General features: G+C 44.2%; 1 protein-coding gene across 4 annotated transcripts in view; it reads right to left on the bottom strand.

The window, feature by feature from the left end:
- The window catches only part of CARS2 (cysteinyl-tRNA synthetase 2, mitochondrial), a gene marked incomplete at its 5' end in the record, with an annotated part of 34,681 nt that overhangs the window by 15,030 nt on the left and 1,011 nt on the right, over positions 1–18,640 (bottom strand). For 2 of the 4 annotated variants that reach the window (XM_081084475.1, XM_081084476.1), the window contains 5 exons: positions 1,156–1,285; positions 2,713–2,796; positions 5,649–5,754; positions 5,878–5,949; positions 10,657–10,774. In XM_081084475.1, the coding sequence (XP_080940601.1) occupies positions 1,156–1,285; positions 2,713–2,796; positions 5,649–5,754; positions 5,878–5,949; positions 10,657–10,774 (510 nt within the window). Of the gene's footprint in view, positions 1–1,155; positions 1,286–2,712; positions 2,797–5,648; positions 5,755–5,877; positions 6,058–10,656; positions 10,775–18,640 lie in introns of those variants that run through there. The other 2 variants (XM_081084477.1, XM_081084478.1) reach the window with 2 other exon arrangements.

The raw sequence follows: 18,640 nt of genomic DNA, 5'->3' as shown, positions 1-18,640 counted from the left end.
CACCTCCACAAACAGGAAATACATACACCAGGTTATTCACTGCAGGTATTTGTAAGAGCAAAGTATTGGAACACCTAAATGCTCCTCCATAGGGTACTAGCTAAATGAATAATGGATAAGCCACACAATACAGCAGCACTTAGGAGCCGAGAGACAAATGACGAAGAGCTCAGCAAACTGACACAAGGGAATTCCCAGGACAGACTGCTAAGTGAAAAGAGACAGAAGAGGACAGCACATGTGGTATGCCACCTTCTCTCTCTCTCTCTCTCTCTCACACACACACACACACACACACACACACACACATGAAAAGGGGCATGTGGCCATGGGCAGAAGCGTGGGGAGTGCCGAAGGAACAGTCTGCAGAGGTGATCAAGCAGAAGGAGGAGGAGGCCCCAGCAGAGATGCCAAAACCAGCAGAGAGTTGTTTCCCAGGGGCCAAGGGAAAAGGAGGGCATCAGGCTGCCTGTCAATGACCTGGTCACTGGTGCCCTCAGGAGACCAGAGTCAGTGGGACGCTGGGATGAAAGCCAGGCAGGAGCAGGTCACATGTAGATGGTGATAGAAGCAAACAAAAAGGAGGCTGCTGGGGGGGTCAGGGTCACGGAGGACCTGTGTTTATGGAGATCCCAGGACAGAAGCGTCCTGAGAAAGGGCTGATGGAAGACTGAGGAGACAGACACACAGAACCTGGGGATAACGCTCGATGGGTTCTGATCCAGCTTTGGGGTGAGGGCCTGTGGACTGAGAGAGCGGCAGGAGAAAGGTGGTTCGGTCCCCCGTCCCTGAGGGGCTCTGACCTCCTCCAGGCCCTCAGTGGAGGGTTGGTGTTCCCTAGACCCACCTCGGCAGAGAGATGAAGGCAACCTGGAGCGGGCTTGTAGGAGATGGGAAATCAAAACCTGAACCGTAAAGCAGGCTTTCCTACTGAAAAGAAAAGTGCTGATGCAAAGATGAGTAAGCCATGTTTTTGTTTTGTTTCCCTTCTTACAGCCAGTCCCCTCTGAGTGTTAAGCTTTCCTCAAAACTCCTTGCTTTGTCTGCATTGGGGCCGAGACCAAACCTGCCCTGTCTGCGCCCTCTACTGGCCAACTCAGGCATTGCTAGAGCTTTCACATCAACACCGACGGGAAGAGGCCAGGGAAACCTTACCTTGAGATGGTAGAACATTCAATATGCCAGCCAGGTCTTCCGTTTCCCCAAGGAGAGGGCCAGAATATCTCCTGGGGCTTGGCTGCCTTCCACAGGGCAAAGTCGCTGGCATGCCGCTTGTCCGAATCACCTGCCAATTAAAAGTGTTTGATCAACAGGATTGAGAACTTAGAATGAACAAACCAACCCAAAGTGACAAAACTAAAGCACTTTCCAAAGAGTCTGTTCCTTCTTATAAGTAACCTCACATTCCTCATTCATGTTTTTCTCTTCCCCCCACCTGACGGCTGGAAAGAATACTAAACACTTTCACCTAAAATATGCCAGTAGCATGAGGTCTGTCAGCATGAGGCCAGTTTCAGTAAGTTGAATAATGAATGAGTTGAGATTTCAAACACGCACGGTGATGCTGCTTTCTGAGGGGCGTCCTGAACTGAGTATGCTCATTCTTCTGCAGTCTGTCTCCTAAGACAGCTGTGCTATCAGTAACTGAGTTTGAGTAACTTTCCCCCAAAAAAATCATATAGAGCGAAAAGGAGAATTACCAGAATGCCAATCACATTCAAAGAGTAAAGAGACTCAAAAGAGAAAGGTTACGTTATTGTTGAAGTCTGTACAATGAGCCAGGTTTGGGCTCTCTTTACATTCCAAAACTTGGAAGCAACCAAGATCTCCTTGAGGAGGTGAGTGGATAAGTAAACTGTGGTACATCAGATAACGGGATATTATTCACTGCTAAAAAGAAATGAGCTATTGAGCCATGAAAAGACATGAAGAAAGCTTACATGCATGTTTCACATGCGGGGACCATCTCTGAAAGGAGCCGTGAGAATGGGCGAAGGTGCCTTCTCCAGGGAGAGCTGGAGGCCCAGGCAGGAGAGGGGAGGGACGTGTCATATGCTGTGTGACCTTTATACTCTACAAGTTCTCTCTATTTAAAAAAACAATCAAGTTTATTTATTTTTAATATATATTTTTATTGATTTCAGAGAGGAAGGGAGAGGGAGAGATAGAAACATCAATGATGAGAGAATCATTGATTGGCTGCCTCCTGCATGATCCCCACTGGGGATCAAGCCCACAACCCGAGCATGTGCCCTTGACCGGAATCAAACCCAGGACCTTTCAGTCCGCAGGCCGACGCTCTATCCACTGAGCCAAACCAGCTAGAACCAGAATCAAATTTAAAACACAGCCGTGATGCCTGGCCAGCATGGCTCAATGGTTAAGCATTGACCTATGAACAAGGAGGTCATGGTTTGATTCCTGGTCAGGGCACATGCCCGGTTTGCGGGCTCAATCCCCAGTGTGGGGCATGCAGGAGGCAGCCGATTGATGACTCTCTCTCATCATTGGCATTTCTATCTCTCTCTTCCTTTCTCTTCCTCTCTGAAATCAATAAAAATATATTTTAAAAAATAAAATAAAACACAGCTGTGATCAGCTGTCTGGCACCACCTCTAAGAGAGTGGGGGTCTCAACCGAGCACTGGGAAAGAGAAGCTGAGTCTGTGCTTCAGCCCCCGGAACCCGGGACAGGACGCCGGGGTCCACCCACCTGGCTCTGCAACAGGACCAGGAGCCACACCGACGAGCTTGCCGTACTTGTCGCCTCTCGACTGCAGATCAAAGTAGACATTGCCTGTTTTATAAAGGTAATGATTTCATTTCTCAGTCTTAAATGTCAGCATCTACATGAGCTTAACAGCTAACAAGTGATTAGAACTTAAACATAGAATATGGCATCTGGCCCTCATTTGGCCTCCTGTTGTATATTTTAAAATCAAAATTAACACCACCAGCACTGTATTTTAAAAACATGCATTTGGACACATCATGAATGTCTGGATGTAAAAGTGAAAACAAAGGAGTAAGTTCTGTGTCAAATGCTGACACGATTCTTTTTAACAAGAAAAAGGAAAAGTGAATGTTACCATTGGCCTGCGTTCAGCTCTGGGCTTCATGTTACACAGCCATCAGCAAAGAAACCCTTTCCTAACCAGATACCCTCCCCGGCTGTCTTTTTACTTAGGTTACAAACATCGCTGCACTCAAGCCTCCCCGTAGCTGTCCTTCCACCGAAGTGCATCCGGTCCACGTTTTTAGACTGAGGGGGCAAGGTGACCTTCGCCACAAAGTCACTGCAGAGCCAGGGCCACCCTTTCATGTCCAGCCGCGCAGGGAAGCGGTTATCGGAGCTGGAGCTCTCGCCAGGAGTCAGTCCTGACCTGAGCACGCGGGGGCCGCCAGGAAACAGAGACCCCAGACGACGCAGAGTCCCTGACCTTCACTCCGAGCTTGTTCCCGAGCCCCAACTACGAGCTGGGATAAACTGGTGGAAATGGGAGAAGTACTGTGGGGTAAGTTAGACTGTAAACGGCACTTGAAAATGCTTTAAAACAGAAAGAAAGTGTTCCCTTTAATGGATGAAACATTTTCCTCGGACCTCTATTTATGGCATCCATTTGCTGAACAAATTCTTTCTTCACAAATAGTGCAAAGATCAAATTACAGCCAAGCTTTGTGAAACTGTCACAAAGTCCAAATGAATGGAGTTTCAGTAAGTGAAATTTATTTTAAATTAATTATGTTTATCATAATTAAAATTTACAATAAAGCATAGTAATAAAACAAATAGCATTTACTCCTAAAGCATGCTTGGATGGGAATCTCTGAGCAGCGCATGAACATTAATCAGTTTAGCTGGCTTATGTGTCTTATTTCACGTTAAATGACAGCAGGAAAACAATTTCTGTATTTCTGGGAACAATTCCAGTTCAGTCACCTAAGCCCTTTAAAACAAGTTTTTCTTGGAAATAAAATCTAAACATAGCAAACAAGATAAAGTAGAAGACTGCAAGCCTGTATGCACAGGCTATTGAGAAAGGCAACAACATTTCCAGGGACCAGGGGCCCCTGCCATGTAGCTTATGCCCTCAGGTAGGACCACGAAAGAAAGGTGCTCACAGGCCAATAATTCCTATGAATCATGCCCATGATCATGCTTTCCACTTTCTTACTGACTTGCAACAAGTATTGCAGTACCTGAATGCTGCCAACCCCCGGCTAGGTTCTCTAATGGGTTATTTGCGAAAAGCAAAAGGTTTTCCTGGTCCAAGAACTGACAAAATGTGAATACGTGAACAGCAAGCGGAGGCAGCATATGATTGGCTACCAAATGGTACAGTGCAGATATCACAGCTGAGAAGGTGCGTTTCGGCTACGGGCAGTAAAGAAAGCTTCCTGGGAGAGAGAAAGGAGGATTCAGATCTGGGAAGAATGACTGGAAAGGAAGAGATATGGCTGAAAACAATGCTGAATCGTAGAAGCAGCAAAACGCCAGGCTGCCAGTCTTTCCCTGAAACCACCAACCGAAAAGCAGCAGCTCCTAAACCAATGAAACGCTACCACAGGAAGTGGTCACACACACCCAGAAGACGGGTGTTCCGAAGACAGCTGGCCTGGTCAGTCTCTTCAACGAGCCCGTAATGAGGGGGACAAAGTGGGGACTGTCTTAAAGGGACCGGACACAACCATGTGCATAGGCTACTGAGAAAGGCAACACACGTTTCCAGGGGCCAGGGGCCCCTGCCACGTAGCTTATGTCCTCAGGGAGGACCACGAAAGAACCTGAGTTAGATGAGGCTGTGCGAGGTGGGAGACAGCAGGGTAAGTGTGAATATGCAGAGGACAGGGCATGCCACTAGGGAACTGTCCAGCAGCTCAGCTCTGAGCATGACACTGGGGTTCCATAGGGTGACGTCTTTTATTCAGAGGCGTGTGTTGAAGTGTGCGGGGCCTAAAGTGTCAGGATGTTCACTGGTCCATCAAAAAGACAATGCCCATCCAAGGAGATGAGTCTGAGGGCCAGTCTTCCACAAGGGGGTGGACCTTTTGAGGTGCTGCCATTGTGCTCAACTGTTTGCTATGAAAAATGTGAACAAAGTTGAAAGAAGACTCAAAGGACACCTGCACACCTACATCTAGTACAACACTGTTAGCATCATGCCATACTTGCCTTGTCTAGACTAGCTCTCCAGATGGTCATCTCTTCCTGTAACCGTGGAAACACTTTTTAAAAGAATTGATGCGTCCTAGCTGGTTTGGCTCAGTGAATAGAGTGACTGAAGGGTCCCGGGTTCGATTCTGGTCAAGGGCACGTACCTCGGTTGCAGACTCAGTTGCATGTGGAAGGCAACCAATCTGTGTGTGTGTGTGTGTGTATGTGTGTGTGTGTCTCCCCCTCCTTTCCACTCTGTCTAAAAATCAATGGAAAAAATATCCTCGGGTGAGGATTAGCAACAACAAAAAGAATTGATGCAGCCATTTATGCAAAGACAATAACCATAAGAAAACCTCACATTTTCACTGTAGGAATCATATTGAGAGAGACAGTAAAACATCCGGCACGCTCCAACAACTCACAAGAATGTATCCAGTTTCTCAAAGTCCCATCAATGTTACCAACAATTAGTGTTTATAAAATAGCCCCACCTCTTGCTGTTGAGTAAGCATGCCCATTAGCAATTATTCCTTCAATGAAAGAAATGATCTGAGGAATATTTTCAGTTACTCTCAAGTATACTGTGGGTGGGAGAACCTGAAAGAAAGCAAAGGAGAGATAACTGTTTCCATAGTTCAAAAGCAAGTCAGCCAAAACCGGCTTTCACTGTTCAAGCTTCTTATCTTTATGGCAGAAAGAATAAGCAACACCCTACTTTACCTTCAAGGCTGCCATATCTTGTTTAAAATCTTCTTCATAAAGGTTGGCAAGAGAAGCAGGTGATATCTTCATCTGCAAGAAGATTAGGTGAGCCTATTAGGCAATCTGGAGTATTCACAACAGAGCCACACAGGGGCTCTACCGGCTCCCACAGCTGGGGGGGCTGGGCCGCATGGCCCGTCGTGGCTTGGCCTCAGTTTGACATGCCTGCTCACAAAAAGGGCATTTAATTTTAGGTATCAAACTTATTCTAGTATCTTAGCTAATCAAAAAGGTGTGTTGACCCTGTATTCAGGTTAGAGAGAAAAAAGAAATAAACAATGTGATGATTTTCGTTATATAATTTTCAAAACAAAAACTAAGCCTGTTTTTTAAAACATATTTTTATTTTTATTGATTTTTAGAGAGAGAGGGAGGAAGGGTGAGAGAAAGAGAAACATCAATCAGCCGCCTCCCGCATGCCCGCGACGGGGATCCCCACAACCCAGGTATGTGCCCTGACTGGGAACTGAATCAGCAACCTGTTGGTGCACAGGACAACGCCCAACCAACTAAGCCACACCAGCCAGGGTGCCTCTGTTTTTCTAGAACAAGGACAAGCCAGATCAATCTACTGTACATAATAGCCAGAAACTTGAGTTCCTATCTTATACCTTACCCCTCAGGAGGCAAAAGTAAACAGGCTAAAAATATATCGCAGAGGAATTCTCTAAGAAATATTTGAAAGCAATACAGCATATGAAAATAGGGATTGTGTTGGGTGTTCAATCCCACAGGGCCATAGCTGGGCTCCTGCGGATGGGCAATCCCCCACCACAAATGGGCATCGAATTCTGAATGTAGGGCATATGGGGGCAGGTACCTGCAGCCCCAGATCTAGGGGGGGGCTGGTACACAAAACTAGGTTTACAAAAGTATTCCTTACTTTCCAGCAGAAAAACACTCCCAGGACAGAAGCACAACACACTGTGAAGTTATGAAACTAAACGCAGCTTCATAACTGTTGAGCCTATGAAGTGACCCGGGAGCCACTGGAACTCACCCAGCATCTGTGGCATCTGTTCCAGGCCGGGTCCTCCTCTCCCCTGCTCCTCCCCATCCCTGAGAACTAGAGCTCCCATTTTATGGGGGAGAGATTTCAGCTCTGGAGTATTAAGAAACTTTCTCAAGTGAAACAACACCCTGAACCCACGTTCTTACCAGCCCAGGACCCTAAAGTAGCAATCACCCTGGAAACTGCAACCAATGAACATTTACTGAAGAAAGGAATCTGGTGGACAAAGTGTTGCTGCCCAAGTGTCTTCTGTGTTGAAGACAATAAACCTCGGTGCCTTCGGCGATCTTTGCAACACGAAGAAAATCCCAGCTAATAGTCTTTAGATTGCTATGAGGATGCAATGAGAAAGTCACCACTGTGAATGGAAAAAACTACATTAATATCACGATTAAAGAGACAAAACACCTAGCACCCAGACACAGCTAGTGATCAGTACATATTAGTCCTTTTCCTATGCTACAGCTTTGTGGCAAAGCTGACCTCCTAAAAAAAAAAGTTAATTTATTTATATCCAGAAGACAAAAGGCCAAACAAATAAAAAAGCTAAAACTTCAGTGTTAGCTTTCACTTTAGAAGCTTTTAATACTATGCAATTTTGGACCTAATGGTCAGCAAATTGCTTGTATTTATTCATCTGTAATTTTTTAAATATATATATTTTTAAATTGATTTTTGGAGACAGAGGAATGGAGAGGGAGAGAAAGAAACGACGACGTGAGAGTGCAACATCAATTGGCTGCCTCCTGCACGCCCCCTACCAGGGATTGAGCCCGCAACCCAGGCATGTGCCCTGCCCTGGAATTGAGCTAGCAACCTTTTCGTGTACAGGATGACACACAACCAAGGGGCCACACCGGCCAGGGCTATTCATCTGTAATTTCTGTTTTCTGCACAGGAAACCCACTCCCAGGGAACTCGGATGACATAAGGGTGCCCAGGACGAGCCTCCCTCCAGACGGCCAACACCATCACCAGTTATCTCAGGAGCAGGGCCATGGTCACACATGTATTTGCATCCTCTTCTTGAAATGTAGCACCTTCCACACTTGGCCTACACCTGGCTTCCTTCTCTAACAACAAAGTTCCAGAACTGTCCGCGCAGAGCACGATGAGCCACTACCTTCCTTTCTAAGGCCCATTCCAGACTTTTCATGAACTATTCAGCAGTCCTCTCCAACTACTTTCCCATCTTTTTACTGACACACACGACAGCACATGTCATTCCTAAGCTACAGACCTAGATGTAAAGCCACTGGTCAGAAATGTTTGCTAGCTCCTGCCAGGTGCTTCCAAGGAAGGTGTACTGATTTGAACCCGACCTGCAATGCACGCAGGTGCCTACGCTGCAAAGTGCTAGCAAACTCCCCGATTGTCGACATGACAGCTAAAAAAATGTTTTTTCACTGTAATTTTAATTTATGCTTCTCTTATTTTGAGTGAGCTTGAACATCTCACATGTTTACAAACGATTTGTATTAAATGATTTATAATTATCCATACCCCCCATGTTTCTATTGAGTTGTAGGTCTTTTCTTACTGATTTGTAGAAAGTACTTTTATATAATAGAAATTAACATTTTATCTCTGATATGAATTTCAAATTTTTTTTTTTCCAGTTTTTAAACTTTATGGTAGGCTTGGCTGGATAGCTCAGTTGGTTACAGCATTATCCTGATACATCAAAGTTGTGGGTTTGATCCCCAGTTAGAGCACATAATTTATAAGAGTCAACCGATGAATGCATAAAAAAGTGGAACAACAAATTGATGTCTCTGTCTCTCTTCTCTCTTCTCTCTTCCCTTTCCTCTCCCTCTCTAAAACCAATCAATCAATCAATCAATCAAATAAATAAATAAACATTATGGCCATGTAGAAAATTTTATTTTAATATTTAGCAATCTTTTATATTTCTCAATCTTTTCCTACAAATAGCTTCTGGGTTTGAAAACAAACAGAAAAGCCTTCTCCAACATGAGGCTATAAAAAGTGCCCCAAGGTTCTGTCAGTAATTTGTGGTTTCATTTCTTTTATATTAAATCTCTGATCTGCCTTGAATTTGGTTGTGAAGCATATATCCAACTTTGGTTTATTTTTTTCCTCCAGATGGTTACTCAACTGTCAACACTTTTTACTGAATAATTCATCTGTTCCCTATTGATCCCCTCACTATATCAAAGGCCACTAATTTCGTTCTGTCATTTCCATCCCAAATGCAGCCAGTGAGGTCAACTTCAATCTCAAACCCTGCCTCCTCCTGTGTGGAGGGTGATAATGTGCCACACCTGGCAGGATGCTGCAGGGTTGGCCGTTGCAGACACAGAGCAGCCTCTCTTGCTTCCCACCGCCATCTCCTCTCCCCGATCTGCCCTTCGCTCATCCCCTGGCCACTTTGGTATGTCACAGCCTCCAAGGACTAAGTGGCTGGACCTAAGTGGACACATGACCCCAGGGACACATAACATAGGCGGGAATTTGGACATGGGGCAGAGGCACAACTGAATGTTGACGGAGGCTTAAACCAAACTGTCATAGGGATGGGGTGCTGACCCCTAAATGCTAGCACTGCCCAATCTTCACTTCTGGCCCAGCAACATTTTCTTTCCAAACACCAACCACTTCTCTAATTCTCCAACTCTACAGGGTACCCTCCAACTTCTGGAGTTAGCACAGACCCCACAAGTTAGGGGATCAGTCACATAAGACCACTCCCACTTCAGACACCAGCTGCAAATGGTGGTTCCCAGGCCACTTGTATTTCTACCCACAGACTACAATTTGGGGGCTTGACAGAATGAGTCACATAACTCAGAAAGGCAGTCTACTTACTACCAGTTTATTTAAAAGGACACAACTCAGGATACCAGATGGATGAGATACATAGGGCAAGGTATGGGAAAGGGGCGGAGCTCCCATACCTTCTGAGTTCTCACCTCCCGCCCACCAGCACCTCCCTGGGTTCACCAGCCCTGCAGTTGCGGAGCCCTGTCCTTTGGGGTTATATGGGGACTTCATTACTTAGGAGGGTTGATTAAATCATTGGCTCCTGATGATCAGCTCCACCTCAGGCCACCCTTCCCTCCCAGGAGGTGGGGGTAGAGGAATGAGTGTGGAGTAATTTTGTAAAATCACAGGAATGTAAAGTACTCAATGTAGTTTTTTCTGAAAATTAGATAATTTAACAATTGTTTATAGCCCTTTAGAGATAATTAAGCTGCTAATTATAAAAAGCAGAAGAGGTGAAAGTAGACTTGACTATTCCTATAACTATTAATTTAATTCTTCATTAGAATGCTCACACCCAAAAATTCCTTTAACTGTCATGTGAGATATAAGAGAAATAACCTGTTCACTCTTAACACATGATAACATTAAACCTCACACGAGCTTAATTTCACTAGCCTAAAAGTAGCCTTTTAATTTCCCTCTGTAAAGAGGGAGTAAGGTATTTACCATGGAGGCTGAGGGGCCAGGAAAGAGATTACAGATTCAAGTCAGGAGGCCCCTTTAATAAGGCAATTCATTAAAGACTTCAGGGACCAGAATCAAATGGACCTGAACTTCCTTCACCAGGACAAAAAGATCCCTCTGATTACCTGTCAGAGTACACATACCTGGATAGTCAGATGGGAAAAGTACTTGTGAAACACAAATAAGAAAAACTGCTACATAGAGGTAAAAACACTCATCAATCAAGTTATCAATCCATAGTCTTCAACACTTACTTCATTGGCCCTTTTAATTATCTTATCATCCACATCTGTAATTCCCATCACCATGATGATGTTGCATCCAAAAACCCTGGTTAGGATCCTTCGAATTATATCAAATCTAACATATGAGCTGAAAAAAAAGAAATGTTAGGGTGTCTTTAATACATTGAGTCATCATTGTGGTCTTTAAAAAAGAGTGCATTACATGTTAACACACTGCTACCTAACTCCAAGTGTGGGATATAATCATCTCTATATATAAAAGCCTAATATGCAAGTAGACCAAACAGCGGAACAACCGAACAACCGGTTGCTATGATGTGTGCTGACCACCAGGGGGCATGCGTGGAATATGGAAGGCGTCGGCAGCAGGTGACAGAGCATGGAAGATGGAGGCCGTCGGCCGTGGCGGGATGGTGGAGCAGGTGAGTGGAGGCGCCAGACCAAGGCGGGGTGCCTGTCGCTGTCATCGGAGTGAGCCTCCGGTGGTTACTGAAAATTCTTTGCTCCGTGCGCCACAGTCCCGCCCGGCACTGGCACCTGCTGCCGGCACCAAAGCCACTGCTCGCACCCACTGCCGGCACCCGGTGCCGGCCCTGATCGCTCGGCACCATCAGCAGGTGCAAGCGGCAGTTGCTAGCCCTGATGACCCCTCAGGGCTTCTCCACCTCCCCCTGCTCCTGAGGGGCCATCACTGGGGCGGGTCTCAGCCCATCCTCCGCCACTCGCACCTGCTGCCAACAATGGCCCTGCTTGCTCCCGCTGCCAGCACCTGGCCTCAGCCCCGATTGCTTCTGAGGGCTTCTCCACCTTCCCCTGTTCCTGAGGGGCAATCAGGGCAGCAGCCATGGCTAGCACCCCCTGATGGTGCTGGCCCCGCTCATGCCTGCTGCTGGCGCCAACCCCAATCTCTCAATGCCGTCAGCAGGTACAAGTAGGGCCGGTGCCATCAGCATGTGGGAGCTGCGGCGGCAGGAGCAGGGCTGCCAGCAGACAGGGGACCAGAGGGCCATGGCAGGAGGGGCTGGGCGGGGACGCAGAGGATGGGCCGAGACCCGCCCCAATGCCCACCACAGCCTCGTAGCCCACAGTTCCTTTCAAGGTACACAAATTCGTGCACTGGGCTCCTAGTATAATCAATAGTTCAAGTACAGCTAGAAAAAGATTTTTACTGACTGGGTCACATTGGTCCTCATAAGAAATCAACACAGGTACTGCCTCAATTTCAGGATACATGTTAGCATTTTTAATTTTAGAGCTATCGTTCAAGTGAATTTACATCTATTTAATTGTACAAAACTTTACCCGTAATACAATCTCACTGAAAGCATTTACCATTCTTCATTTTCTTCAATAACTATAATGCTTGATTATGACAAACTAGAAGCAAATAACTACAAATAAAAACAAACACAATCCTATTAAAGCTGTAAAAGATTACTCCTAAATGTGCACACCATTACAGATCACCAGCTTATTGGTAGACTACATTGGGGAAACTGACTTGTAAAATTGAACTGTTCTAAATTCCATTAAGATAATTCAAAAATATCAAGAATCTGGTTTCCCATAAAAGCAACATTATAATCTAAGGCCAGCTAATCTCATGCTCATTTCTGTTGTCCATGTGGCCTCTCTAAAATTGAGTTCACAAAATCATTTTCCCTTGAAAATGAGCCTCATAATTGCATCCCTTGAACCTACCTCCCTCACTCACCCCAAATACAGCTGAGGCCAAAGCCCTCCTTTCTAGCACCAAAACTATCTCCGAAACCCTTGCCAAGATATTTAACCTTTTGAAGCCTCAGGCTGCTTATTTATAAATTGGGCAAAATTCCACTACCCCATCGGATGTTACACATAATTTTAGTGCATGGATTCCAACAAGCATGAGCTGTTATTACCACTGTCATCACTATGCCTTTCATTCATTTATATATGTAAAAGGCTAAGTGACCAACCGAACAACCGTCCACCGGTACATATGACACACACTAGCAATTTAAAAATAAACATTGACTTGTGCATGAGCAATATTTGTCCCCATCTGACACTGGCATCCCATTTAAATTAATTCAAAGACAGTTTCCCGTGATATCAGCATTTGCGATGACTATTAATAAGTCACAAAACAAATTCTAGACAGAGTAGAAATATTCCTACCTGAACCTGTTTTTGGACATGTCAGTTATATGTTGCTGTCTCTTGAGTTCAAAGAGCATGTGAATTTAAAGTTAAAGTTGTAAATACTTCATCACAAGGGAAATCAGTCAAGCACTCTGAAAATGTTTTTATTATTAATGTGGTATACAGGGAAATATTAGAATAAGTTTAATCAATTTATCCGTCATTGTTTGTATCAATGTTGTTTTTATATCATGTTTTTGTTGTTTTTATATGTCTTTGTTGTTGTTATATCATGTTGTTATTGTTTATTTATTAATCAATTTATACACTATTTTCATATACATTTTACTAATTTTCTTTCATCTCTGACACTTCTATTATAGAGAAGGGACAAATAGCGATATTAAAATAGTTCTTCTGCCGAAACCGGTTTGGCTCAGTGGATAGAGCGTCGGCTTGCGGACTGAAAGGTCCCAGATTCGATTCTGGTCAAGGGCATGTACCTAGGTTGCGGGCACATCCCCAGTAGGAGATGTGCAGGAGGCAGCTGATCGATGTTTCTCTCTCATCAATGTTTCCAACTCTCTATCTCTCTCCCTTCCTCTCTGTAAAATATCAATAAAATATATTTTTTAAAAAAATAAAATAGTTCTTCTAATTAATTTCCTTTCAATGTGCACGAATCCGTGCACCAGACCACTAGTCTTGAATAAGAAAAGACTTTATAGGACATGAGATTTAAGAGAAAAAGTTAACATGCACCTAAGACAGTGAAAACAAAAAGTTAAGTCACACGCTGGTGCCAGAGGAGCTCAAGGGCTGTAATGTCCTGAGATACTGCAGGTGGGCTGCTCCCCCAGGGGCCACCTCCACATGAATCACAGGAGGCTGCATGGTGGAGGGGGCGGAGAATGTGAGCTCAGCCATCTGCCTGGCTCCCCACTTTCCTGCTGTGGGACCTGATAACCCTCTGCACTGCAGTATCCCCGTTTGTAATTCGGGGACAATAACAGCACTGCCATGAAGAACAGACACACAGACCAACAGAACAGAACTGAAAGCCCAGAAATAAACCCACATTTATATGAGGAAATAAGTTTTCACAAAGAAACCAAAAACATACAATGGAGGAAAGAAAGCCTCTTCAATAAATGGTGCTGGGAAAATTGGAAAGCCACATGCAAAGAATGAAACTTGACTGCTATTTGTCACCATACACAAAAATTAACTCGAAATGAATTACAGACCAAAATATAAGACCTGAAACAATAAAATACATAGAAGAAAACATTGGTACCAAACTTATGGACCTTGGACTGAAGAGATGTTTTTATGAATTTAATCTTCAAGGCAAGGGAAAAGCAAAATTAAATGAATGGAACTATATCAAACTAAAAAGCTTCTGCACAGCAAAGGAAACCACCATCAAAACAAAAAAGGCAACTAACTGAATGGGAGAAGATATTTGCAAACACCTCTGATAAGGGGTTAATATCCAAAATATATGAAGAACTCGTACAACAACAAAAGAAAACAAACAACCCAATTAAAGAATGGACAGAGGACCTGAACAGACACTTCTCCCAAGAAGACATAGACAGGGCCAGCAGATATATGAAAAGATGCTCAACTTCACTTGCTATTAGGGAAATGCACATCAAACCCACAGTGAGATACTACCTCACGTCTATTAAAATAGCTATTATCAACAAGGCAAGTAATAATAAGTGTTGTAGAGGTTGTGGAGAAAAAGGAACCCTCATATACTCTGCTAGTAGGAATGTAAATTGGTACAACCTCCTTGGAAAACAGTATGGAAGTTCTTCAAAAAACTAAGAATAGAGTCACCATATGACCCAGGAATCCCTCTTCTGGGTATCTAACTGAAAAATTTGAAAGCATTTATTCATAAAGATATATGTTCATTGTAGCATTATTCACGGTGACAAAGACATGGAAACAACCTAAAACTGAAGTGTCCGTCGATAAATAATTGGATAAAGATGTGGTACGTATGTATATACAATGAAATGCTACGCAGCCATCAGAAAGATAAAATACTGCCATTTGCAACAACGTGGACGGATCCTGAAAATATGCTAAGCAAAATAAGTCAGATAGAAAGTCAAAAACCTGATTTCACCTCTATGTGGGATATAAAACTGAAAGCAACAAATGAACAAATAAGACAAACAAAAACTCATAGACACAGACAAGAGTAGGGTGTTGCCAGAGGGAAGTGGGGTGGGGGAAGGTGGAAAAGGACAAAGGGGATGACAGAAGAAGACTTGATCTTGAGTGACCGAGCACACAATGCAGTATACAGATGATGGATTGTAGAACTGTACACCTGAAACTTATATCATTTTATTAACCAATGTCACCCCAATAAATGTAATAAAATTAAAAATAACAGCACTGCCACCTGGTGTCATTAGGAGAATTACATCGGCTAGTGTTTCTAAAGCATTAGAACAGTGGTGGCACATAAAGAGTGCTATCTGTGCCTGTTAAGTATACGTTTTGTTTTTTAATCTTTTTTTAAAATATATTTTTATTGATTTCAGAGAGGAAGGGAGAGGGAGAGAGAGATAGAAACATCAATGATGAGAGAGAATCATTGATTGGCTGCCTCCTGCTCGCCCCCTGCTGGGGATCGAGCCCGCGACCCCGGGCATGTGCCCTTGACCAGAATCGAATCCAGGACCTTTGGGTTGGCAGGCCAACACTCTATCCACTGAGCCAAACCAGCTAGGGTCGATTGCTTTTTTTTAAAATAGAGGTTGGTGTAGCTACCTGGGGAGTTAAGTAGGGACAAACCTGTAGAACCACAAGAGATGTCTTTAGGATTCTGAACTTTACCCTAAGAGCAGTGGAGCCATGCCTACCATCTCTGACCCCCAAATCTCCCAACTTTTTCAGAAATCTTATAGTACTAACACATTCTGTACCGCATAGAAATCTCTAAGACATACGCCAGGGACCGCACGTTTTTGGGCAAACTGCACATTATTTAAATCATCATAATGCACTTTAGGTGTTGTTTTTCAATAATTATAACATTTTTATTTACAAAAACAAACTTCCCAGTACTTTTTTAACATATGGTACCGCATAAAACATTTTCCTCTATGAAGAGGGACCAAACAAAATTTACATAAGTATCTAGATTCGCTCCTTTTTCCATGGGCGTGAAAAACGAGAACACTCGTGAGCGGTCCTTGACAGATGGCACGCGAAACACGAGAAAACTCCTGAGCGGTACGAAATGTGTTAAGATCTTCTGCCTCGAAGGGGCATCTTGAATGGAATAACTCTTCTTGAGGAATGGGTTTTATTTTATTAGCAAAACTTCCACAGTGGGTATCCTTGAGTGGGGGTGGGGAAAAGGAGAGACGAAGGAGGACATAGAGGAGGCTTGTATGTTGGTAATGTGTTTCTCCATCTAACAGCCATGAACATTCATTCAGCTGTACACTTAAGATTTGTACTCTTTTGCCGAAACCGGTTTGGCTCAGTGGATAGAGCGTCGGCCTGAGGACTGAAAGGTCCCAGGTTCGATTCCGGTCAAGGGCATGTACCTGGGTTGCGGGCACATCCCCAGTGGGGGGTGTGTAGGAGGCAGCTGGTCGATGTTTCTCTCTCATCGATGTTTCTAGCTCTCTATCTCTCTCCCTTCCTCTCTGTAAAAAATCAATAAAAATATATTAAAAAAAAAAAGATTTGTACTCTTTTCTCTTTTTTTCTTAAATATGTTTTATTGATTTTTTACAGAGAGGAAGAGAGAGGGATGAGAGTTAGAAACATCGATCAGCTGCCTCCTGCACACCTCCTACTGGGGATGTGCCCTTAAACAAGGTACATGCCCTTGACCAGAATCGAACCTGGGACCCTTCAGTCCGCAGGCCGATGCTCTATCCACTGAGCCAAACCGGTTAGGGCAAGATTTGTATTCTTTTCTGCATTTGTAAGGGCAAATACAAATTATAAGTTCGAGGCTTGATTCTCTAGTTGAAAATAAGAGACTCTCCCCCTCCTTCTTCCTTTCAGAATTCCCTGTCCTTTTAAAATGTATGTAAATTTTTCTAATCCTATATAATAAAAGCCTAATATGCAAATTGTCCCCTTGGGCGGTTGTTTGACTGGGAGTTTGACCACTCGCTATGACGTGCACTGACCACCACAGGGCAGCGTGGAACATGGCAGGCATCTGCGACGTGGCCCTGGCAGCAGGCAGCAGGGAAGGCACTGCCAGCCCGATGGGCCCTGGTGAGAGAACGGGACTGCAGCAGGATGGTGGAGCAGGTGAGCGGGCGGCACCAGGCCAAGGCAGGCGCGAGTGGGGGCCTGATCGCCCTGCTGATTGCCCTGCAGACGGCGACCAGTGGTGGCTCCCAGGTGCTGAGGGAGCCAGGAAGGGGGCCCACCTTGATCGATCACCCCGCAGGTGGGATGGTGGAGCAGGTGAGGTGCCAGGTGGGGCTGTGGGGCTGTGAGATTGGGAGCACGAGCTGGGGCCCAATTCCTGCAGGCCACCCCAAGGTACCTCACCTGTGCACGAATTTGTGCACTGGGCCTCTAGTAACTAAATAAGCCTCTGTCAGTGTGGACAACTCAGGAAAGTTTCAAGGACCTGAAAGCCATCCCTTAAAAATGAAGTCAATGAAAATAATGTTCTATCACCCAAGTCAACACAGCAAGCCCTGCCTAACTAGTGAATGGTATCCACTTAGCTCTACAGAGAGTACAATTTCTTTCTATCTTTGCAATCATTTTAGTGGGCTGCCTATCATGTTGGTTTAATGCTTATTCAATAATAAAACTGTTTTCTTTCTCTTCTGCCTTTATGGAGAGGTTTTTCAAGTTGGGAGATTATTCATTTTCATATTTCCCCAATATGTTTCATGCTTCAATGAAGAGGTCAAAATATGCTTTTTTTATAATTAAGTTAGCCCCAAGTGAAGGGGAAAAAGAATGATTTCTAGACCATTTATTTTGTTATAAAAAAAAACACAAAAAAGTTCAAGATTTTGCTGGCAGATATATAATTTTGTATATGTATACTAAAGAAAGGTAACTTTTTACTTTTAGTCTCTAGCTGAAGAATAACAAGTTTAAGTGATGTATAAGAGAACATACAAAATATTAGGGAACGTGGCAATTTTAACAAATGAGAGAGCAAATGGGAGAACACAGGGGTCAGATATATACCAGGCTCCACCCCAGCTCCAACACATCCCATGTGCGTGACCACTGGTAGGTTACTTGTCCTCAATAATTGTTGAACCCTCACCACACATCACACTTCAGGTACTGTGTTAAGCAACAATCTCATAAAATTGTGAAGATTCAAAAAGATGAATACTATTGCCCTGGCAGGGGGCTCATTTGGTTGGAGCGTTGTCTCAACACCAAAAGGTTGCAGGTTCGATTCCAAGTCAGGGCACATACCTAGGTTGTGGGTTTGATCCCCAGTTGGGGCAGGAAGGTAGGCAGCCAATGATGTTCTCACATCAATGTCTGTCTGTCTGTCTGTCTGTCTGTCTCTCTCTCCCTCCCTCCTTTCTCTCTCTAAAGAGCAATGAATATAGCTTCGAGTGAGGATTTAAAAAAACAAAACAATGGATACTGTTATCACCCTCCCATCTCAAGATGAAAAAAAACAGAACTGAAAGTATTAAAGTGGCTTGTCCAAAGTTGGAAAGTAAATAAATATGGTAGTGGGAGCAAGACATAAGAACTGACCAGCCGATTCCAGGGCCACTGGAAGGCCTCACCTCACTAAGCCCATCAGGAAACATCTAATTCCAAAATGGGTCCTTTCACTGCTCTCATCGCCTCCGGGGTTGCCTCGCCTGTGAAATCCATG

Source organism: Myotis nattereri (genome assembly GCF_964212035.1).
Source record: "Myotis nattereri genome assembly, chromosome: 2".
Lineage (NCBI taxonomy): Eukaryota > Metazoa > Chordata > Mammalia > Chiroptera > Vespertilionidae > Myotis > Myotis nattereri.
The sequence above is the reverse complement of the archived record's forward strand: the minus strand, read 5'-3'. Positions and strand labels throughout refer to the sequence as shown.